Source organism: Coturnix japonica, chromosome 3 (assembly GCF_054131305.1).
Source record: "Coturnix japonica strain WE chromosome 3, WE-NBRP24, whole genome shotgun sequence".
Lineage (NCBI taxonomy): Eukaryota > Metazoa > Chordata > Aves > Galliformes > Phasianidae > Coturnix > Coturnix japonica.
Window position 1 is genome coordinate 51,735,829 of NC_140665.1, and position 24,292 is coordinate 51,760,120.

The 24,292-nt window shown below is 43.0% G+C and overlaps 1 protein-coding gene across 2 annotated transcripts; it reads right to left on the bottom strand.

The window, feature by feature from the left end:
- Positions 1 to 19,146: 19,146 nt before the first annotated feature.
- Positions 19,147 to 21,791, bottom strand: ABRACL (ABRA C-terminal like). 2 transcript variants are annotated; one of them, XM_015858424.3, is made up of 3 exons: positions 21,743 to 21,791; positions 20,575 to 20,641; positions 19,147 to 19,685 (listed from the first exon to the last, which is right to left on the bottom strand). In XM_015858424.3, exons 2-3 carry the CDS (start codon positions 20,633 to 20,635, stop codon positions 19,501 to 19,503), a joined length of 246 nt encoding a protein of 81 aa, XP_015713910.1. In that variant the 5' UTR covers positions 20,636 to 20,641; positions 21,743 to 21,791; the 3' UTR covers positions 19,147 to 19,500. The 2 variants fall into 2 exon arrangements, with proteins under 2 accessions (XP_015713910.1, XP_015713912.1); XM_015858426.2 differs by having other exon boundaries at positions 21,712 to 21,791.
- Between the last annotated feature and the right edge of the window lie 2,501 nt (positions 21,792 to 24,292).

Here is a 24,292-nt window from a genome sequence, read left to right on the forward strand (position 1 = left end):
TGATCCAGCTGCAGGTGTTCCTGTTCACTGCAATGATAATGTTCTGCACAGAGTAGGAGTGACTATTTCACTCTCAAAAATGCTATTAAAAAAAACACACAGGTACACAGTTAATAGATTTGCATTAAATTTGATAAACTTAACTATATCTGTTCACTCTTGGGTCTTTTTCCATTTATAATACTCAGGAGTTCTTTAATCAGAATAGACCCAATTTCTTCCAGTATCTATGGAGAATAAAAGTTCCCATAAGATACGTATTTTGGGTTTATGGTTATTGGTCATTATTTCACACACAGTGTAATCTCTTTTGAGGTTAAAAATGAGCTGCATGCATCAATAACAGAAATAAATGACCGTGCCTAATCAGTGTGATGGTATAGGGGGAAACAAGACTTTCTCAATGGATACAGAGACTGAGAAGAGACTCGACTGGCAAGGAATGGGAGTACATAAAACAGCACCATTTTACTTAAATAGCTGATATGGAGAGGAAGCCACTCCATGGCTGTCAAAAAGATTAAGAGCCAGTGGAAAGAGGTTGTGAATCGTTTTACGATCATCCCATCTGAAATATTCAATAAAAATATACAGGATTATAAAGATTTTATTTAGATGCTTGAATGGAAACATAAGGTGCCAAAGAGGGAATTCTAAGTTTGAAACAGCAAAAAATCAAACTCAGACATCTGCAGTTGTCCTGCACAACTTTAGAAAGCTCGTTCAAGTCCAGTTTTGACTCATCATATCACCTAGAAAGAAAATGTCCTTTGTGGAAGGTAACATAGACTAATTTGACCCCTTTGCTTTTTTGCTAGTTATCATTCTCCCTACCCAGATAACAGGATGCTGCTCACCCAGTTACTCGAACTAGCTGAAAAGTCACCTCTGGGCTCCAATTAGTTGTCTTTTGAAAACATTCTCACAGAAAATAGATTAATTCCTTGACCTCTTAGGTCTTAGGACCTCTTGACATTAGGAAGTATTACTTCTTGGAAAGGGTAGTCAGGCATTGGAATGCACTGCCCAGGGAGGTGGTGGAGTCACTGACCATGGAAGTATTCAATAAATGTTTGGATGTTGTGTTGAGGAATATGATTTAGCTGGGAAGTATTGGTAATGGTTGGACTAGATGATCTTCTAGGTCTTTTCCAACCTTGATAATTCTGTGATTCTGTGATTCTCTGCAGTACCCTCAGCAGTACTGCAATGTTTGCCATCATCTTCCATTCCTGGTTATTGAAGCTCCTGCTGACTGCCCAGGAACATCTGCACAGCCCCCAGTCATTCATGGCTTTGGCTGAGACACAGAAAGCAACATAGGTGTGAGAAAGGAAGTGATGCTGATTCCTGGACCCACTCCTCAATTCTAAGTAGTTTTGTACGAGTCCTTCCAATTTTAAAGACAACGAAAGCTGGGTTTCTCAAAGCATCTTTCCACTTCATGTGGAATAATGGCAAGCAGACTGTTCTAGTTGCAGTTGGTTGGTGAAATTTGCCAGGGAAAAATGGTTTAATCAGAAAATGTGAATGCATCGGCTCAGAAATGATTTGTGGCAGCAGACTGAATGCAGTCTCTTGAGAAGCTCCAAGTGTTTTTTAAGTCCTGGGAACTCCAACTCTAGAGCTGCACGTTATAACATTTTGCAACTATTGAGGGAAAATTGGTGGCATCTGTTACCTTCGCTGTTACTTTTCAGAAGAGGGAAAGTGATAAAGTTACAGGAAATTAGATCAATTTTACAGAGTTACTGTTGAGATGACAGGCGGCGCACAGATTTTCCAAGGGAATATCATGTGTCTGTGAAAAATATCCTTATTGTAGGAAACTGCAAAGCATAAAATTATCCACAACCTGGAAAATTTTCCACTTCTCCACAAGTGTTTACTGCAATGTAGTTTTTAGTATTTCTTCTGGTCATTTACTGGCCAAGCAATAAAAAAGAAGGAAACACAATATGTAATCCTTAAGCTATTACTTATTCCTTGAATAATAGATTCTATTTTTCACAAAGGCCCCGAGCAGTGCCTTCTTGGCATCTGTAGAATGATGCCACACCGACAGCTGTGGAAGAAGAAGTGAAGAAGTGTTCAGGTCACCCTCACAGTGTGTGCATTTTGGGTTTCAGAGCATGCAGCCCTGCAGGCTGGCTGTAGCTCTGAGGAGAGGGACACGTAGGGTCAGCCTCCTGATATAGCTAACTATGTGTAAACAGCCGGGTTTGGGGATTTATAATGAGATCTCAGGAGATGGGTTCTGCTGTTGCTAATTGCTGCTACTCAACTGAATGAGAAGATGGTTTTAGACATCTGTGGCAGGGAAACTGCAGAGCGCTGTGGAGCCTTCCATGAAATTAAGTGGTGTTGTGTGTAATACTTTGTGCTCAAATGAGCTCGAGTCCTGATGATTAAGAGTGAAGGCCCAGGCTCCAGCAAAGGGGAAGCATGAGTTTCAAGCTGCACTGAGAATGTCTGCTGCATTTCCCAGTAATGCAACTGGGATACTGCAGCTGCATGCTGGGCACAGGATTTGCCTGAGCACCACCACATCAGCAGGCTTACCTGCTCCTCGACAGGAGGGAAGGGCCCATATGGCAACCACTGCCAGCTGCGGCATGTTCCCTGCTTGGAGGTATATTTTCAAGCAACAGGGCAGCACTTGCTGTTCCCCCACAGCCTCGCTCCTGCCAGCAGATGGGCCCTATACACAAGTTAGGTTTCTATCAAAAGCAATGATTGAAATCACCACTGCATCCACAAAGAACAATGAGGATTATAGTTGAGCCTAGCATGAGGGGAGACATATTTTCATCCCCTGATCTGTCTGCCCTCCTTTCCACCTGTATAAAAGCAACCCCCTATAAGCATGTATGACTGTCTGCACAAGAGAGCTAAAAAGATCTCATTGATGAAGGGATCAAAAGACCATGCTCTTCACATCTCTTTTATGTGTCGTTCTTATGCATCATACATGTATTCCACAATTATCATTTAATTTATGCCTCTCCACAAACATACACCAGTCGCCTCTGTGGTCGCTCTGCTTACCACCTCCAGCAGTGAGGACTGCTGCCAGTCAGGTGCAAGGACAATGCCTGGCCATTCATTTCTCTGCACCAGCTGTTCCCCTCAGCATGCACTGAGATCACGTCCTGCTGATGAGAATCCTGCTATGGCTGCTGCTGTGTGTTCAATTTTATCCTAAGACCTCATCCAGTCTGCTTGCTCTGGAGATGTGCACAAATACAGTGAGGTGTAAGTATATTTTAGAGGAATGCACATTCTAGATTTCAGATCTCTCACAGAATTGCTTGTAGGTCTGTGAGCTTAAGGGTTCCATTTTCCCTAGACACATAGGAGACGAGGTTTGCTAGGATGCAGTAATTAGCAGAAGAGGATCATTAATCTACCACTGGTACCCATTGTGTTCTGCACTCCAGCATGTGGCTCAAGTTGTGACTTAAGTCCCAAATGACAGCAGTCACAAGTCCAGTACCTGGTATAAGCAAGTGGATGCCAAAAAAAAGGTCATGGTATACCCCATTACCTTGGAGCTGCTTGTGAACATAAAACCTGGTCTGCAGCAGGCAGCAATAAGGTGCTGGCACCTTGGAGTGCTCATCCAGGCTTTTGGTTACACGGACTCAACCAAAAAGATGGGAGGTTGCTATCTTTAAGGCAATCATAGCGAACTGGTGGCACAGGAGAGAAAACTGGTATAGTAAGTGCCATGAGGTCTTTGATGTCCATACTGAAGATCCAGATTGAGCAGCTTGCCTTCAGGAGTATCTAATCCATCTTCCCATTTAAAAAACCAACAAGCCTGTCTTTTCAGTGAATTTCTGGTTCTGGTTTCAAGTTCTGCTGCTCACCAAAACATTATGCGTGAGATTTTAGGAATTTGCTTTGAATAAGACATTTTGTAGCAAAGGGGGATGTATAATTTGCATCTGCAGGAAAACAATGAGAAAAAAAAATGAGAGATTAAACTGGGAAAATCTTTTCTTAGACATAGATTTAGCCTCAATGGTGTCATTTACAGATGTCTTCCAACTAATTGCTGTTAATTGAAATTTTTAAATAGCTTTATTTTCAAACCTCTTGCATGAATATCAAATGGAGATAAAGCCTTACAGCTGTGGCAATTACATTAACTCATACCAGTGGAGATTTCCCTTCCCCTCTTCCTTTTCTTGACAATCTCTTCTATCAGTCAGAATTCCCCACTGAGGGACATACTTCTGCTTGTCAGATTTCTGCTTGCTTCTCCCACCTGAGAAAAGGCATTTGCTGGTACTTTCATCTTTCTCTGCCTCTCCCTGCTAATCTAAGTTGATCAGTAGATGCCAAAGCTAGCTTATTATTCTGTATTTTTCCAGTTTTATCTGCCAGTAGCTGGTCATTCTTTGTGTTGACTCGGCTGTCATTTGGGTAGCATGTTACATTCTTCTACAGTCTAAACAAAATAAACACAAATGGTATACTCTTAAATACAGTGGTAAAACTCCCCAGTACAGGAAACTACTGGCTTCAAGAGGTCACTCAGAAATAGCTTCAGTTTCAATAAACCTTGTGTTAGGGACTCAGAACTGAGTACCTGGCCAATTAAACTGTTGGTTCACATCTAGACCCAACAGTGTCTAGATTTACACAGAGGTTTCTAAGAGCCTCAGAATGTTATCCTGAAATTATATACAAGCACATACATTAACTCAGGAATGTTCAATTAGGACAAAGATGTCTGAAAAGGCCATATTTCCAGTCTGTGGACAATTTGCCTTCTTATTTTTTATTTTCAATTTTGGCCTAGCTCAGAACAAACTCAGAAGTAATTGATATTTCCTGGGCAGCAAGTCAGACAGTATGGGAGGGCTACCACTGAGTAAAAGCTTCTTGTAGGTACCAGAAGCAACCCAGCTTTGCATAGGAGCCACTGCCATAATTACCAGCATCAGTAAACATTGGTACCAGTCAGTAAGGGGGAGCTAGGAGAAAATGGAGAGATCTTTTTCATTCTCTAATTTGCCATCACTCCTTGATTTCCCAAGTGACACTGGCATAGCTTCAGCGATGCCAACCCTCAGGGCTTTATTGAGGATAATCCCAGCCACATTATCAAAAGGTCAGAGGGAGTGAGAGTTACATTCAGTCTTCAGAAGTACTGTGGATGGCTGAAGTTTCTTAGAAAACCTGAGCTTTTCTTCCCAAGTTCCCTCACCTCTAATGAGCAAGAGTATTTCTGTCAGGTATTGAGTTTAGTTTTAGATTGCAGTGTTGTTCGGTGTTCTGTTACAAAAGCCAAATAGATTTAATGTCCAGGCCTGTAAATCCTATGCAGTGAATCAGAAAAAAAATGAAGTCACAGAATGGAGTGCAGTTAATGGGAGTGTAGGCATCAACAGCCTGTAGTGATTTCTCATTAACTGCTGTGCTGATTTATATTGTTGTCATCACAGTCTTTTGGTATTGTTTCATTCTACACGCACAGAATGTGTCTTCATGGGAGATGTTGCCCTAGCTGGAGGGCAAGCATGATATTCCTGGGCAACCTGTAACACAATTTGGCACCAGAAGCTGTCAGCTCACACCCACTGTATCTCCATTGCTGTACACAGGGCTGGTGAGCACAGTGTACTCCACCTGCACTGAGCCTTTAGACAAAAAGCAAACACAGACTCTTGTGTGGGTTTGAGAATGGGAAAGGCAGACAGCTCTGCCTGCAGTGCCTCAGCGCAGGCAGGATGGATGCCAGATGCTGTTGGGTTCCCAGTCACACCACCAGCAACAGCCCAAAGACGTCCCACCCGCAGGATGCATGCATTCATTATGACTAATCACATTCTGCACACTGGATAGTAAAAAGACCAATTAATCGTCATCTCACTTTGCCAAGTAAGTAAATGCTATTACCCTCATCTTACCTGAAGGAAAAACAAGCCATCAAGCTATCACTGAAAGAGCTGGGGCTGGTGCCAGGACTGAGAAACAGGTATCCAGACTCTCAAGTTTGCTGGCATTCACCCAGCTTCTCTCAGACAACAGAATTGATTTCACATGAAGTCAGGATCCAGCTGGCTCCTCTGCAGCAGAGGAAGGTGTCAGCCAACTTGTCCCGATGTTCCACAGAATGTCCTGGGCAGCAGGACTCTGCAGAATCACACAATCATTGAATTATTAAGGTTGGAAAAGACCTCTAAGACTATCGAGTCCAACTGTCAGCCCATCGCCACCATGATTGCTAACCATGTCCCTTAATGCCACATCCCCATGTTTCATGAACAGCTCCAGGGATGGTGACTCAAACATCTCTGGGCAGCATGTTCTAGTACTTCACTGCTCTTTCTAAGAAGTTTTCCTAATATACAACCTGAACCTCTGCTGGTGCAATTTGAGGCCATTACCTCTTCTCCTGTCACTGTGTCCTTGGAGAAGAGGCCAACCTCCTTTTAGGCAGTTGGAGAGAGTGATAACATCTCCCCTGAGCCTCTTCTTCTCCACACTGAACAATCCCAGTTCCCTCTGCTGCTCTCTGTAAGACTTTTGCTCCAGACCCTTCGCTGCTTCATTGCCCTTCTCTAGACACACTCCAGTGCCTCGGTGTCTTTCTTATAGTGAGGAGCCCAAAACTGAACACAGTGCTTGAGATGTGGCAACACTATTTCTGATACAAGCCAGGACACTGTTGGGCTTCTTTGGCTACCTGAGCACAATGCTGGCTCACGTTCAGCTGGCTGTCAACTAACAACCCCAAACACTCTCTCTGCCAGAAGCATATTACACTTCCTGGCTGCTAGCTTCTTGTAAACTGTTCTTCATTTGCTGAGTGGAATGGGGAGCTTAAGGAGCAATATCACATTGTTTCATGAGATGTTGTGGATAGAACAGTAGGGCACAGATTCCCTCCATGGTAGTCTACCTTTGATGACTCAGGTCCTTCCTTAGCCCTACATCTCCTTGCAGTAGCTCTAGAGACTTCAAAATTACCAGCTGGTGAGCTGTGAAAGTAGCAAACAATTCATTCCTATTTAATTTGCATGTGGGCTTACAAATGTGGGTGCAGAATAATGCTTCCCATTAGAAAATAAAACAAATAGCCTGGTCTGTCTTTCAACTCAGAGGCATCACAGAAGATGCTTCACAGGTCCCATAGATAACCCTGACCTTTTCAAATGCAGACCAATGCAAAATCCTTGTCCCCTAGTTATAACTCAGTTCATCCCATAGACCATGCTGCAGGTAGGTCCATGAGACCACCTGTCTTGAAATAAGTCAGTAGATATCATGCAGCTTAAAGTGCTTCCCTGCTGCAAAGGAATAAAGAAAGAAAATATCATAAATAAATAAACAAAAAGCATCAAATTTACCAGAGAAAACAAGTGCTTGGCCAAACACGGTTATCTGGGGAAGGTGACAGTTTATTTGTTCTAACATATCATTAATTCTCCATGCTATAATAAAACTATCTAGTTCAGCTTGTTTACTGTTGTGGGTTTGGACATCCCAGGCTGAAATCCCCCAGGCACACAAACAGAAAGGAATCCTTCTGTAAAAAACAAAAAAGAAAGAAATGAACAAACAAACAACCCCTCAAACCCTTCTCTCTTTGCATTGTATGTAGCTGACGTTGCCTTTCTACGACAACCTTGCAGTGACTGACTGTAGCAGTGTGGCTACAATGTGCCAACAGCAGAATGTAGCCCTGGTTTGATGGAGTAAAGCAGACACAGATGCTGTCACATTTGGGAGGGCTAATAACAATGAGGAGGTCTCGGTGGATATTACTAGATCAGTGGCAAAAGTCTGCAGATGCACAGGAAAAAGACCTGTGGTACAGCAAAGGGAAAACTGGAAGAGACGGAACTGAGCCTGGCTTGAGGATTCCATCCCCAGACAGACCTTGCTTTTGTGTGCACAAGGACACGGAGGACATTTTTTGTGCATGCAGCTGGTTGGGGAAGGAAATCATCTCTACCTGTTTCTTTCTGGAAGGTAAAAAGTCATCCTGCCTCACATTTCAACAGAGCAATAATAAAACACTGAAACAGGAGAGTTTCCACAGTGGACGCTTCCTAGCCCACCTGTGCAAATACCTTTGTATCCATTGGCAACAAATCTCCAAGGTCCATCTGCTTCCAGCCAACACCCACTGATTCAACCCCACATGCTCCTGCTTTATAGTCCTTCATTTCACCAGATCATAGAAAGAGAGGAGGAGGGAGAAATCCTTGGGATTTATTTTAATCCTTGAATGCAGTTTTAGATCTTGTTTGTACTGTGTCTGACCCACCCCCTTGTCTGTAAAAGCAATGCCCCATGCTTAGCAGGTGACCATGGGGACAACAAGGAGAGAAGAAGGGGGAATGAGAAACTGAGCAGAATATAGCAGAGGCACTGTCTGCAATTTATGTCAAAAGATTCCCACCAGTTTTTCTTGGCTTTATTACTAAAACTTGCTGAAGTAAGGAGGCAGAGCACGACTTTATGGACTGTGACACATTTGGCTGAATGACAGGAAAAAGCTTGGGAAATACCTTTCACATCCAAATGCACAAAATAATACATCCAGTAGTTTGTATCAGCTTGGCTTCCTGCATGCCTAAGATCTAAATGTAAATCTTTGCCAAACGTAGGAGTTTTTAAGAGCGTTAATCACACAGCCCTTTTTACAGAGTGCAAAGTGATTTGAAACCGTTGGGGAGCATTAATACCTTGTGGGGAGAGCTGCAAGTTGGAAGCCTGCAGTCTGCAGTACTGCTGAAACATATAAATCACCTCAGCTGCAGTGGAATGTGATGATTCGAAACCATCAAGCTTTGGAAATGGAAGAAAGGTGTGATCTTGAAAGAGTCAAACTGCTTTGCATATGCTGAGCCCAGTCCTACAGCTCTGATTGAGATGTGCAACAAACATCAAAGCACTCGCTGTAAGATCTAATGCCTTCTGTTGGAAAATTTTCAGCAAAAGTTACCTTTTCTAGCTCCACAAGTATTTAGAAGCACCAGGCCCAATTGTATAGCAGTTTGCACTTGGCATAATCACTTGCTGTTGTGCAAACTGAGCATAAAACACCTCTTTTGATCCACTAATAATTGTACATCATTTTGCCATCTACATGAGGTGCAAAGCTATTGTGTGTGCTTTGTTCTGTAAGGAGAAAGAAGATGGAGTGACACTTCTCTCACTTCCATGACATCACCAGGCTATAATAAGCAGAAAAGATGGTAAAATGAAGGCTGCCTATAAAATTGTGAAGTTACATAAAATGGAAGTGAAAAAAAATATACACATTAGCACAGCAGCTTCACCCCTACTAGCATTATCAGCTGGAGAGCAGGTAAGAATCATCATCCTTACTTCTTTTCCTCTAACCTTGCTCACAGTCAGTCTCGAATACAGAGAAAGAACAGCTTGCAAATTCTTCATGTATTATTTATGTTAAACCTGCCCTAGCTGAGATCTATACCATGCTGATAGGACGTTTTAGGAAAGGAAAGCTCTAAACAGAATTCAAGAGCAAATAGTTGTTAATTGTTGATGCTCTGTATGATGCAATTAGTAACAACACTCTTAAAAATTCCATACATCCTTAAAAGCTTTCACTTATTCATAGAAAAAAAGAGGAAGTTTACAAATTTCTAAGTGTATCAAAATCATTCTTCTTCTGAGCAAGTTTCCATGCCTTTTGCCATGATTTATTTCAGCAGTTAGGATGATGTGAGAGAGCAAACTGGACTTGTATGTGCAGGTTATGAGGAGCTGCATATTCAGCTTGATCAGTACTTGCTACTGCAAAAGATATCTGACCTTTCTGGAGAAGCTGTGTTACTGTCAATGCCATGTAGCAAGCCCCTGCAAGTTAGAGTGGAGTGGTGACAAACACTCTGCCTGCCTTCCATGGAGCTCCATTCAAGCTGGGATGGCAAACCGTCTTCTAGGTTGTCGCAGTCCTTCTGTCATTGGCATTTACACCCCCAAGACCTGCCAAAATAACTAAGTGTGAGCCCTACCAAAGGGCTGTGCCCATCCATGTGCAAAAGCTGGAGCATGGAGCCTGCTGCTGTGAACAACTCACACACAGATCCAGGGCAAGCCCCTGCTTGGCTGCATCCTTTGTGGAGGGCTCCATGAGGAGAAAGTGTTGACATCAGCCTACGGACAGAAAGGAAAAGAAGGAGCTCCAGCCATGCTGAAGGCTTCTGAGCACAGATGCTGATAAAGAGTCTGTCTCCTTCACCTAAACTGCAATTTTTGCATAATCTGCAGGAAAGTCTTGAGGGCCACTGCTGCTCTATCAGATTTGGGTGAAAATGGCTGACAAATTCAAAATGCGTAACAGAGAAATTGAGAGAGAAAAGCCCATCACATATTTTATGTCCTCAGAAAGCGCACGTGCATTCAACATCCCCATGTGTGCATGCTTATGTATGTATATTCATATATATATGTGTGTGTGTATATATGCTTACCAATATGTAACGATCCTTACTGATATTTATATATGCTCTTGCATACACCACTTACATAGTGTGCTCTAAGTTGAGGTTAAACATGCTAGAATTTTAAATGACACCTTCCATACAGCCTTAATTCAGTTCTTGTATAGGTGCAATGGGAGATATCCTTTAATTTAATGTGGTCTTTTTTTGCTTGATTTTTTTTTTTTAAGGGGAGCTAGTCATATGGTGAGAGCTGTGACAAGAAGTGAGACTGGGAAGCAATTACGCTCCTTGCTTCATTTGCTCCATCATGTAGGAAACGAAACTTCTGCTAAGAGCAAAAAACATGAGAGAGCATGACTTTCGGAATAAAGTGAGTGAGCATTAGATAGCAAAGTTAACTTGTATCCCTGCCACTAGTACAGACTTCTTTACTAATGATAACCACAGCTCCCTCACTTTGCTTCACTGGCAGTGAGTTTAAAGGTTAGACAGGGCAGAGAAAAAGCACGAGGGTTAGTGAAATAGAGGCTGATGTGACAGCATGTAGCAGCTGTGGAAGAACAGGCAAGAATGAGTCTTCGTAAGAATAGAAAAGTACAAAAACAGGACAAAGCACCCAGTGGGTTTATGTAACTATTAATACCTCAACTTTATGTGATATGATACAGTTCTTCCATAATAGAAAACTTGCAGTTGTCAAAATTCCCCCTGGGACATTTTCTAAGCTTCACTGTAACATCTGAAATACCCAAGTTTTCCAAAAGACCAGTGACTTTGCTTGAAAACAACAAGACAGGTACTTCCCCAGCTCTCCTTCCCATCACCACTGGTAAGATAAAAGACTTCATATCAGAGGTGACTCAAGTAGCTGTTGTTTAGCAGTTTGTTAGAAGAAAAGCATCTCTGCTGTGACCCTGACCAGGGGATCACTCTACAGCTCCAGGCTGGGGGCAGTGCTGCTCACACAGCAGTGCATGGCTTCCAGAGCTGCACTGTGCTGCCCACAGCCCCGGGCCATGGGATGAACCCAGCCACCGCTAAGTAGCACAGGAGCCCACAGATGTCTCCCATTCCCTACCAGTGATTATGCCACCATGGCCTTCCCTTTATCTGGGAGTGTGGCAATAAGTTCTCAGGCAAACATCTCTTTAGGAACAGTCCATAGTATCTCAAAGGACTGAAAGGCAGGAACCTCTCCATAGATGGGATCTGTGCAGCACATTGTGGGAAATCCCATCTGGGGCCCATCCAGTACTTCATGAACACAGAGTGCCTAGCATCCAAATTACTCGCTATTTATTTTCTTCTTATTATTCTGTCTCATTAGAATGTCTGTTTTATTAAGCCATTTGTTGTCAGGCCTTTCTTACTGAGATCTATAAATAAGCTGACACTGTCCCTATCTGTTTCTCTCCAGCGCTGTCTCTCACCTCACCACTATACTGGTGCAAAATGATGTCTAATATGGGATTTTTAAAATAACTTTTTGCTGTATTTGTGAATGGACTTGAACAGCTCACACGCTACCTGTGTTGGGGATGGGAGCACACACATACAGTGAGCACAGTGATGATACCTGTGATTTTTGCTCTGATTGACCCTTTTTTCAGGGCCATATGCATATCACATGTCAACATCCCCACTGCCTGCTAAACACTGGCAAAACTATGAAATCCAGAAACATTCCTAGTAATCTGATGTGAAATGTGCTTTTCTTACAGCTTCACCTCAACCACAGAACACCCTCAGGTTTTAGATTTTAAAAGTCTTGCCCTTGTATTGTAGGCTGTGGCTTGAAGACATAACCCATTTGCAGCCGGAAAAAGAGGATGGCCAAGAAAAAGAGCCTCAGGCATTCTTTACAGAAGAACTTTCTAAAACCTCATCTTTACATCAGCCTCTCCGTATTTTCACAGCCTGAGTCATAAAACACTGTGTGCGTGTGGGAGAGGTAGAGTAGGAGTGGAGGGATGGCACTGCCATTTTAAAAAAGCTATAAATAGATGAAACACCAGCTGTCTGCATTTTACCCTCAAGACATCACAAACTGGCCAAGATTGTTGCCATCATCTATAACTAATAATGATATAGATGGGAAGAGATGATTAGTTTTGTTTCTTAAATTTAAAGGAGAGTGTCACAAGACTTGACAGCAACGCATCCATCTTGCAAAGTACAGCTCAGATCAGGGTTTTTCTAGATAGGTTTGGTTTTTCCTTTTAAAATGAGGCTGACTGACATTGCAGCTTTAAAAAGGTGCTTTTATAAATCATAGCAGTCTGTGTTACAGTGAAGGAAGAACTCACAGTATTGCTTGCTTTGCACCATTGATACCACTTATTTCCTTTTGCTTCTGCTGAAACTGGCTGGTTTCGGTTTCATTTCTGCAGAACCATAGGGTGCATTGCGTCTTACCCCAGCTTCCCTGCACCAGCACATCCCAGTGGTGTGCAGCCTTGTGGAAGTACGTGACTCCTAAACCCAAATGCAGAGCCTGCTGTCTTTGGCTGTATTAAAAATGTAACAGAAACACGCTGGGTATAGGCCTAAACATAGTGATGGTACTGAGACTGTAGCATTATCACTTTTTAACCTTTTGTTTTCTAGCCTCTCCATGAGACTAAATGTGTTCAGCAGAACTGGCAAGACCTTTATTAGGACATGCATCTGCGCATGGGGTCCCAAGGATGATTAGGAGTTCTTTTCCTCACTATGCAAGGTATGTGACAGGGACTTAAGCTGATGTGGGCTGCAGGCTGCCAAATGTGTTTATAGAAAACAATTCTGAGAAGCTGCACCATGACAATTCCTGCCATCTAGCCAGCTGGCTCCGTTTGTTTAAGTGTAACACAATATCAATGTAAATAAGCAAAGTGTGCATTGTTTTCAGCAAGGTAAAGTAAGACAGAGGTTGAGGAATTCCACCCTGCAGTGTTAGCTTGAGCAAGTTGCTCCCCTTTGATACCATTAATAGAGGAGCCCTGACCAACTCCCTTAGGAGCCTGAGGCACACATTTTTGGCACACATTTTTTTGAAGTGCTCTCTCTCCATCTGCTGAGATGTTTTCCAGCACACCGTGAGCCACACAGGAGGTAAATACTGAGAGTCCATAGCTACCCGCTACAGGCACTCGTGCTGACTCCATATTGAAAGGATTTGTCCAGATAATGAAATGTCTCTTCATGGACTCTTATAAAGAAAATAACAGACATTTCTGTACAAGGCTGAGAGTCTGTGCTTCCCAGAATGGATCCTGGAGAATTCAGGCATGAGTGTTTGCTGATCCCTTCAGGAAACGGGCCTCAGACAGGCACTTTGATACCCTGCACAAACAAGGTGACAGTGCCCCTGGCTGCATGGAGACCCACACAATTTCAAACTCCCAGCAAGGTTTTCCCATCAGAACTTAGATACCTGTGGTCTTGGAGCTGCCAGTGTACCCTGTAGGTGTTATATGAATAACATACTTAAGTTTAAGTATTTGAACATCATTGAAGGTGCCCAGAATGCAATTATTTCCATGTTTGACTTCTATTCTACCACAACACAGTGCTGAACTCTTGTGGAATGGTGTGGCATGTCTTCAGTCGCAACTATCTACCTTCTTTAATTGTTTCTCAGAAAACTGAAAGCAGACATATGCGCAGGCTATGGCTCTCCAGACTCTTGGGCCATAGCCTGCACATATAACCCGCGCTGCCTTGTCTCAAGAGGAAAATCTGGCACTTGCTTTTGTTAAACTAAACTTCATGTGTCTGGTGATTGTCCAGCCCTTCCATTTGTGAAGATCACTCTTCAAGGCCTCTCCACCTTTGAGACAGTCAACACCTCAGTTTAGTGTCATCTACAAACTTACTTAGCATACATTTGAGTCCCTCATCCAGGTAATTTAAATTCTTACAAAGTAATCTTCTGTACCATTTGATAGACTTAGATCAGTAAATACAGCTCCCTATATTTCTGTTCAAACATAACTGTCACTTACTGAGCACTTCCCTTCAGTTTTTGAATACATGTTGTACCCATATATTTGCATAATACCCATATACAGATACATGGTATATAGTATAATTCTCTCTGGAGGGAGAATGCTTTCAGTGTCATTCAGCACACAGCGTTTGTATAAGAATGAGCTTTGAAAAAGGGTGTGATCATGAACATTATGCTGTGGTGTTTGCATAAACTCTTGGGTCCGACTCTAAGCATTTATCTGAAAGAATGTTGGATCTTATGGGACAAGAATCTGGGGTGCACTGCTCCCTCAATGGATACCAGCCTGGTGCTTGGTGTCCTGAAGTTCTTCAGATGCTTTGGCAGAGATATGCATCAGCTGCAATGACATCTGCAGTACCTCACAAGATAACACACTTCCTGGTGCTTTATTCACAACATTTGCTAGGAACATACCTTCAGCCACTGAAATATTCATTTATTCTGTATCTGGGGCTCAAGCTGTACTCAGAGGCAGAACTACACTGAACTGCCACCCTCTGGAAAACTTTATTAGAACAACTTCATATTGAGTAGTTTATGTAACTAGAGCTTAAATGTATTGGCTTTATAGAGACGCTGTTAAACCCTTTCCCTTACCTAACCCATACAACTCCTTTTAACATAAAGCAATACTTGAAAGTACTGACTATACAAATTCTTTGAAATCATTGTACTGGAGCTACTCTTTGGCCTGCTGCTGATTTTATTTGAGAATGCTATTTCAGACCAAAATGCAAAAAGATAAGTGGCCTTGAAAACCAAACCATGGAGAATCTAGGTTGCCACAGGTATTGTATCTTTGAGCAAAGACATATCTTTGTGCTTTAGCATCATCTCCAGCATCAACTGTTTTGAATTCAAGCCATTTTCCATGTATTTGAGGGTACTAAGCTATTCCTTTGCCTTTGCAGTTGTTTGGTTTTTTGCAGCACACAATAAATGCACCATAGGGATGAACTTGGGTCTTCATCATCAGCTTAGAAGATGGTTCCCAATGTTAAAAAGAAAATAAAATGACTGGTCTGTAGGAAAGCAAGAACAGAGAGAGTATTTTGGCATATATCATTGTCTTTTGGGCTGCAAAACAAACTATGCCATACTGACTTTAGTGATGAGAGATATTCAGCCTCAAATACATCACTGAGTTATCAAACTGATTTTTATCACGGGCAGATAACATGCTGATCCAAATAGTTGACAGATACCAGAACTCTTTTTTTTCAGTCTAGGTGCTTACTTCCATCAAATTTTTTTGTTCTTATTTAGGTCTACCCCTTGTAGCTGACACTGGGATGAATTGCTTTCTTACACTCAAACAGAAAAAAAAGTTCTTCATTACAGAGCACACAGATGCCATATTTGCTTGAGAAGAACACGCACACACTTTTGCAACCTTATTGACTTTGCTAGCTTCCAAAAGAAAAGCATGTTGAAGGTTTTGCTTGTTTGTTTGAGTCCTTGAAACCACAATGCCTGTTACACATCATATTCATCATATACATCAGATGGGATTTTCAGGCAACACTGATCATGACTTACGCTGTGCTGCATACATCAAAATCGTAGGACTGTTCTTTCATACCAGACAGAGCTGATACAAAGACATCATTACTAAGTTGATCTTCTGATACTGAGTGGTACAGCCTGGCCTGTGGCATTCACCAGTTCACGCTGCATTGGCTTAACAAAGGCTCTGCAACTGTGTAAGCTTGCTTAACAGCTACTTGGTGCTGCTGGGGGAGTAAAGATCTTTAGCCTTCTTCTCAACATCCAACATAGTAAATGTGTAAATAAAGCTGGTAAGTAACAGTGGTGACATAATCATTTTCTTTGCAAACAAGAACTTCCTGCTCCTCCTACTCCTCTTTCATTCAAGTGTTGTTTGCGACAGAAACTAAGCAAAAACAAGCAGCTTTGCACAGATCTGAATGGCAAAAGCAGCATTGCTGTCACTGAGAGAAATCCCTTGAAGCGGAAAGAACACCTCCAGAAAAGCTTCAGAGTGGAGATGAGAAATAAGCAAAAACAACATGCAGTTTCACCATTCACTCCAACATGAAATAGGGATGGGAGAGAGAATATTGCGTACATTTCAACCCTTCATTTGCTCAAATTCCCAGCAAAAAAACCCAATACCTATGTTTACATGAGAAATAGTTGTGACAGTTGAAGCTGTGCCAGAGGTTACACAAACCCACGCCTCAATGACTTCACAACTTATCCAAAATTCCTTTGGAAGGCACATTTATATCCAGACACTGAATTTTGCATGGAAACAGCTGAGATCCACGTACACACTCCACTCCACAATGATTCCCACTGCCCCTGCTCAGGAAACACAGTAGCAAAATCTTAAATTCTATCAGCTATATTTGCCAGGAGCACATCTAAACATGTTCCCAGGACAGGAGACTGAATTAGTTAAACCACTTTTAAACTAATTTCCTAACATTAATGCATATGACCTCTAGAGCTACTGGAAGACCTACAAATTTCCCTTACACCTGTCACTAGGGAATGCTGGTCCTTCTATTGCTCACAAAAATAGGTAATAGCTTTCCCATACTTAGCTTTTCTATTATCGTGTCAAGTGCTCCAGGAACCACAACTTGTGTCCAGGCCATTGGCTGCAGTAATTACTTCCCTCACGGAAGCGTAGTCCCACACACATGAAACGATCTTAGCATTAAATATTAAAAATGAAGCCACGAGGCCTTACACAGAGCCTCAAGAAGCCCTCTGAAGTCATCTAAACAGGCTGCACGCTGCAGTGAGGGCAATCTCTTGGGAACTTCTTCACATTGCTCTTCTTTTGCTTTCAGAAACAGAGTTACCATGAATCTCGGCTCCCCTGGGCAGCACACAGTCACAGTTGCCTTAACTTGCCCCAGGTTTGTTCCGCTACCAAATGACTCTTGCTACCCAGTGTTCTCAGGTGCACTCAAAACATTTATCAGTATTGCTAAGAGAATAATGACACAAAAAAAAGCTTCAAAATGAGACATAAAATCTCCTTATAATCCTATCTCAGCTCCATCCCAGCCCCAAACCCTCAATCCAGTAGTATCTCAACTTTCAAGACTAAGGCCCGTTCAGTGCTTAAAGAGGTGTTGTGAACAGAACTATGTCTTAAGGCAGAATGCTCTGTGTCAAAACTCACATCCCAAAACTCCACAAAGCACTCAGTTTGTCAGCATATCCCATCCACCCCATGAAGCCAGAGAATGACTCAGGCTTCTGGGAAAACAGAAGCAGATGAAAAAACAACTGCGGTTATCGGGTAAGCCTGACATCCTTCCCAGATGCAGAGGGCCTGGCCCCCATCCCTCTTCTTCCCATTGGTGGGGCACAGCAGCACATGCACTTATACACACAGCCCTGCAAACAGAACTGCAGTGGCCAGCAAACCACAATGGCAGCCTGCGCTGCTTCTGACCACAGCCAGCTCCAGTTTCCCCACACACTGCAGATGCTGGGGCCAGCACAGGAAAAGGCAGCAGCAGAGCTGTTTGCAAACAGGATTTCAGCTGTTCTCCCATTGCACAAACAAACAGAAATGAAAGGGACAGCAGCTGGGCTTACACATCATCACGGAGAATCTATAACCACGTATGCAATCCCTAAGCACGATGAAGTTTTTCCTAGCATTTTGTACATATAAAAAGCAACTAAAGAAATTCACACATCCTTCAGCAAAGGATGGGTAGCATAGAGCAGCATGCTGCTAGCTTGGCCCATGCAACAACTCCTTCTCTATAGTTGGAGTATTTTTGAGTGCTAGTAAGAACTTGAAGCAAGCTAGAAAACAGTCAAAATGGCTTTCTTCCCCCCTCTCATGGACTGATTTAGATAACTAAAGATTTCTGAGAACGAAATAATCACAGCCTGGAGCCTCTGTTCTACTCCTGGCTAACACCGCATGAAAGAATTTAAGGTACTCCTCACCTACCTCCTTCACAAGTCTGGAATACACAGAAAAAAAACCCTGTATTGCACTGCCCGAGATGAATAAGGTGCACTATCACACATGGGTTTCTGTGCACAATTCGGTCACTGAACAAGCTCTGACAAGTGAGCAAGCGAAAACTTTGTCTCTTACAACTCCATGAAATAAAGATGGTTACAAAAGCTATAATTAAAAAGCTATGAGTTTAGAAGCTCTAGCTGGAGAACTAGATCATGCTTAGTATGTGTTTATTTACTCTTTCCCTCATCAAGCAGAAGCAGCTCTACAGCTGCCTTAAAACTGCATTATTCACTATAGCTGCTCTGATGAAGCTAAAAGTAACAAGGAATTGCTGCAGCACTGAATTTTCAGCCACTCTGCCTTGCACTGAGAGGAGAAGCATCACATGGACAGGAAGGGTAGGTGGTAACAGTAAGTTGCTGAGATCTAACAGCGCAGTAAGTAAAACTGTGATCTCCACAAAGAAACAAATTACTATTGGTTTTCGCTTTGTTCTGAGAATGGCGCTTGATTTATTCTTACAAAGCTGCTCTGAAGCAACCTGCTTACACATCCAGCTCTTAGAATGCTTTCATTGCTGTTCCCCACTGCAAAGAATGGGCATTCATTGACTGCATCATGCAGTAAAATCATTTCTATCTATCTTACTGCCACGCTTTCTGTCACTTAACCATGCTGCTTATAGAAATTGTTTGCTTTCATTTCCGCTTGCAAATAAGAAGAGAGAGAAACAACTACAATAAGAATTATATAAAATGAAGAGCGTTCCTGTTTCTTTATTTTTCACTTGCATGGCACATTTTGATTTGTAAACATTAAAGTACCAGTTCCATTCTTCATATGTTGAAAATAACCACCATTTAAGAGTATTACCTGAGACTTAAATAAAAAGAACTGGCATCTTTTACCTTGATCATGTACAGTACTGTTTTAGGAAGAAATAGAAAAGGGAATGTTTTTCCAAAATAGGAAAATTTCCTTTCAATTATAAAGATATAGAAAATGCATCAAAACACATAAGAATGATCAGTCTGATTCTGAGGATGTTGGAAGTCACAGTCTCCAACAGTGCAATTAGCACTGCTGAAATGCACATTGCATCAGTCTTGCAGTAGCACGATATCAACATTGTCATGAACACCTTGTAAAAGCAGCTCTCCTTGATAAGTGACAATCTTTCGTCGTTTTGCAGCCTTAAGAGTTCCCACCAGGGCTTCAAAGAGGTTGGCACACTTTTCATCAGCGAAGAGCACACCAAATTTCACGCTCACTTGTCCATCAGCATCTAAATCAATGACAAAACATGAGAGCATTTGCAGACATTCCTTCAGTTCGGAGATTCCCGAGGACACAGAAATTATAGGCACAGTATTGAAGGTAATTCCCATGGTGTTTCCCAGCTGCCAGCAACCTGGTGCCTGATTTCACTTCCACAAGATTTGACTTTATAAAGGGAACCACACTATGAAAGCCAGTGATAAAATAGTAGACAAAGGTTCTGCTTGCTAAGACTTCCTTTTTCTTAGGCTCACATCAGTGACCACATATCTGCCACGTTTCTTTTTTACTGACACCTTTTTGAAACCTGCAGCTAATGCAGGCTATTTTACTTCCTCAAAGAATAAAGAATAAAACTGTTTTAATGAACCAAAACATTTTAGAATGTTTAAAACAATTTAAACAAGCATATTCGTAAAGAAAGAGGAGTTTTAACAGTGAAGAGCCATCTTAAAAGAGAAATCTGCATTCTAAGCAAAGCCAAGCAAAGGCTGGGACTATACCTCCTGATTAGAGTTTTAGGCACAGGGATGAACTCCTTCCAACAGTGATGAACTGAAGAATATGACCCGTGGAATTCAGAAGTTACCATGGAAGGATATGAAATGGTGCTGTTTATTTGACAGTTGCAGCGAGTATCTTGGGACTTAAAAGGTAATTTGGCTGTTGATCTTAGTGGGGGCAGGACTTCAGGCCTGCTTCCTCTCCGCTGCAAATACACGTTTAACTTTACGAAAGGATCACTTTAAAGGATGGGTGAGAGGGAATAGCATGCAATCCCATATTAAACATGCATGTGATACAGTATCTGAGCCCTTTAGTTAAGTTTGCCAGGTTCATAGGGTGGTGGAACAGCATGACTATATCTACATGATCAGAGACATTACAGTGCTTACTTTTGGTCCCCAGCCGCCGAATCTCCTCAACTAAGAGGCTTATTTCATGTTCCACGTTCATTGTGGTCTAGAACACAAAACATATTTTTTAAGAGTTATTACGAGATCCATTCACCCTTTGCACATATTCATCCCAGAGCATTTTCAATTCACCAGGAACATCACAACATTTTGTAAAACCCAGCAGCCTGAAGGCGCATCATTAGAGGATAATCTGAGATATTGGCCGTGAAAAGATATAGGGCCTCTACACCCCCAACAACTGTGGGGGAAACAAAAGATGCTAACACCTCAGTGCCTCTCAACACAACATACTACTTGCATACAGAACATCCCAGGCTAACAACTGCAGGCACTTAGACAGCACCCAGGGATCAACGCTATAGAAGAAGCACCAGCACAACAGTGTACAACTCTCCCAGCAAACACAGGCGTCCAAACAAGGACACAGAGAAAGCAAAGCACCAAATGCAGCTTCCACTTGAGTAAGGGCTGCAGAGACAGCAGCTGGAGCCGAGTGAGGTCTAAAAAGGTCTTAGACAATCCATAACCCTTGTCAGACAGCAGCTGGGCACGGGGACCGGCTCTATTGTTCCAGGAAACAGCGCTGCTGTGCGGATCTGGTGAGTACACGGAGTTACAGATCCGGACGCATCACAAACTCTTCCTCATATAAGAGCTACTTTTTCACCGCCTTAAAGCAGGCAGGAGGTGAATCCCACAGACAAACCAAAGCACTAAAGATGCTGCCGTTAAGTCACCAAAGAAAACAGGGCCCACATACCAAAACGCTGACGTGCCCATTAATAATCACTGCCAATTTTACCATCTAGCGCTGTGACGGCACTGCCGGCTTTGTAACAATGCACTTTCACCTTTTTTTTTTTTTTTTTGCCCTGTAACTTTTAGCTCTCCGAATTCACATCAGCTTCTAATTCTCTTGCCCGGTACCGCGTATACGCTGTCAATTTAGGTACCAAGGTTTAAAGAAGATGGCGACCCGGCGGCCGATCCCGCCCGCTGCCCGCACAGCCCCGCATCAGCCGCTGGGAGCAGCCCGGCTTCACGTGCCGACCTCCCGGCGACAGAGCACCCAGGCGCCCAGGAACCAGCACGGGGTGACGATGCGACACCCACCCCGCTACCGCCGCCAGGCTCCGCCACTCACCCGCTCCCACCGCTGCTCTCTGCTGCTGGAAGACACAGGCACAAGTCCCGCCCGACACCGACGGCGGGGCGAAGGAGGTGGTTACGCAGGCGAGCTCCGCCCGGTCGGCAGCGGGGAAGAGGAGGAGCAGTGGGAGGCAGGGCCGGCCATCCCCTCTCCTCTCCCCCCCCGTCGCTTCCAGCCCGCACTCGGTGGCCCTGTGTTGAGAAGGGGGTCGTTAAGGCTGCTTGCCTCCGTGCTTCGTTGGTTACAGCCGGACGTGAATCACCTTCAAATCACAGAATGATAGAATACCCCGAGATGGGCCCACAAAGATCGTAGAATAGAATTGCTTGAGTTGGAAGGGACCTTTAAAGGCCATCTAGTCCAATCCCCATACAATGCACAGGGACACCTACAGCTCGATCAGGATGCTGAGTCCCATCCAGACTGACCTTGAGTATCTCCACGGACAGGGCATCCACCACAACACTAGGCAACCTGTTTCAGTGCTTCATCACCCTCACTGTAAAAAACTAATTTATATCCAATCTAAATCTGCTCTGCTTTAGTTTGAAACCATTTCCCTTGTCCTGTCACAATGGATCCTGCTGAAGTCTGTCCCCTTTCTTATAGACCCTTATTAGATATGGAAAAGCCAACTCTTTGTGCTGCTTAGAGGCTTCTCTCCTCCAGGCTGAACAGCCCTAGCTCCCTCAGCCTGTCTTCACAAGTGAGGTGTTCCATCCCTTGGATCATGTATGTGGCTCTTCTCTGGACGTGCTCCAACAGGGCCAGGTCTCTCCTGTACTGAGGACTCCACATCTGGATGCAGTACTTCAGGTGAGGCCTCCCCACTGCAGAGTAGAGGGGCAGGATCACCTCCCTTGCCCTGCTGGCCGTGCTTCTTTTGATGCAACCCAGGATGTGGTTTGCTTTCTTGGCTGCAAGGACACATTGCTGGCTCATTTCCAGCTTCATTTCCATCTTCCCATCCACCAGTACCCCCAAGTCCTTTTCAGAAAGGCTGTGCTCTGTCCTTTTGTCCCCCAAGCTGTATTGATAGCAAGGTGTTGCCAAACTCTTCTAACACAGAAAAACAGTTCTCTTTCCAGAGAAAACTAATGAGCTAGGATAACATCATTCAGCTGTGATAAAGTCATGCTGTGTTCTGATCGTTCGTTTCAGTACCACATCATTGCACTCCACCTTGTAGAGAAAATGCAGTTTGATTTTTTCTGTCTTGTATCTTTGTATTTGCTACTGCTTTTTCCAGTTCCTTAGCTCCTAGAAATAGCTGTGTCTTCTCCCAAGTGCACAGACATTAAAACTGGAAACAACATGAACTCCTCTACAGCAGTGAGACCACCATCATCCTACTACGCAGAGGCCAGGTTCACACCACATTTCTTCAGAAAACTCTCATTTACTTAAGGCACAGCCATCCCAGCTGCTTCTCCTACCTCTTCATCAAGCACAGCTGCCCCAGAGCAGAGTAGATGTCAGAGACTGCCTCCCATTCCTACAATTCACATTTCATGCATCAGCCTATAAAGAGGAGATCGAGATACTCAGGCTGTGCGCTATGCCAGCTAGCTCTGATCCTTTGCTATGCTCTCTCATCCCTGGTGCAAAGATAAATTGCTGAAGGCATTTTAAACTGCTATGGCAAGATCTGTTAGGGTTCATTTGGCAGAAACTGCAGCAAGATAAATTGATTTGCACAGTGGAAGTGATGCCAAGCAGATCCATTTTTATCACTCCAGGGATGCAGAGCTGGAGGCCACACCCCTTCCTTTTCCAAGAGATATTTTGCAGTGTTGATATTTTTATTAAAATATTTTCATTAGAAAAATCACAATTTACATGTAACAGAATTGTTGCTTATTAAAATAAATGATGCCTTCTGCACAATAATCTATATATTCAGCAAGTGGGAGCTGCTGAAGATGTGATCACAAGCAGATGGGCTGTATTTAGCATCAGCAAAGGTGCTCTTTAAAGAAAAAGCAACAACTGATAATTGAGCAGGAAACATGAAAATGGTGGAGATGGAGAATTTCTGTTGCTCTGTTCTTACAGAATTATATTTAAAAACAAACAGGCAAACAAACAACATCAAAAGTGGTGTGAAATAGTCCTTTGCGAGCACACAGCTCATGTACATTTCATATCACTGGCTTAAATCGTCACTGGATTGATGATTCAGATTCCCCTTTCTGTGTTTCTAGGAGTGGTCCTCAAATGTCATGAGATTCTGCTTTACAACAGACTATTCTAATTTGATCTTCATTGGAATCTCACTGTAGTTTCTGTTTTCACAGACATAATTTTACGTCAAGGCAGCCAGAACAAGGAAATACACAACACAAGATTTAAAGCGTAGCTTAAGGACACCAAAGCAGATGTGTTGGATCTGATCAAGCAATCAGTTTAATCCAGTATTTTGCCTAGAGAAGTGACCAAGTGCAGAAGTTTGGCAAAAGAGCACAATAAATACCATTTGATCCTCTGGTTTCTCTCCTGGCTCCTGGCACTTACTGGATTAGGTTAAGGATTTTCTGAGGTGAA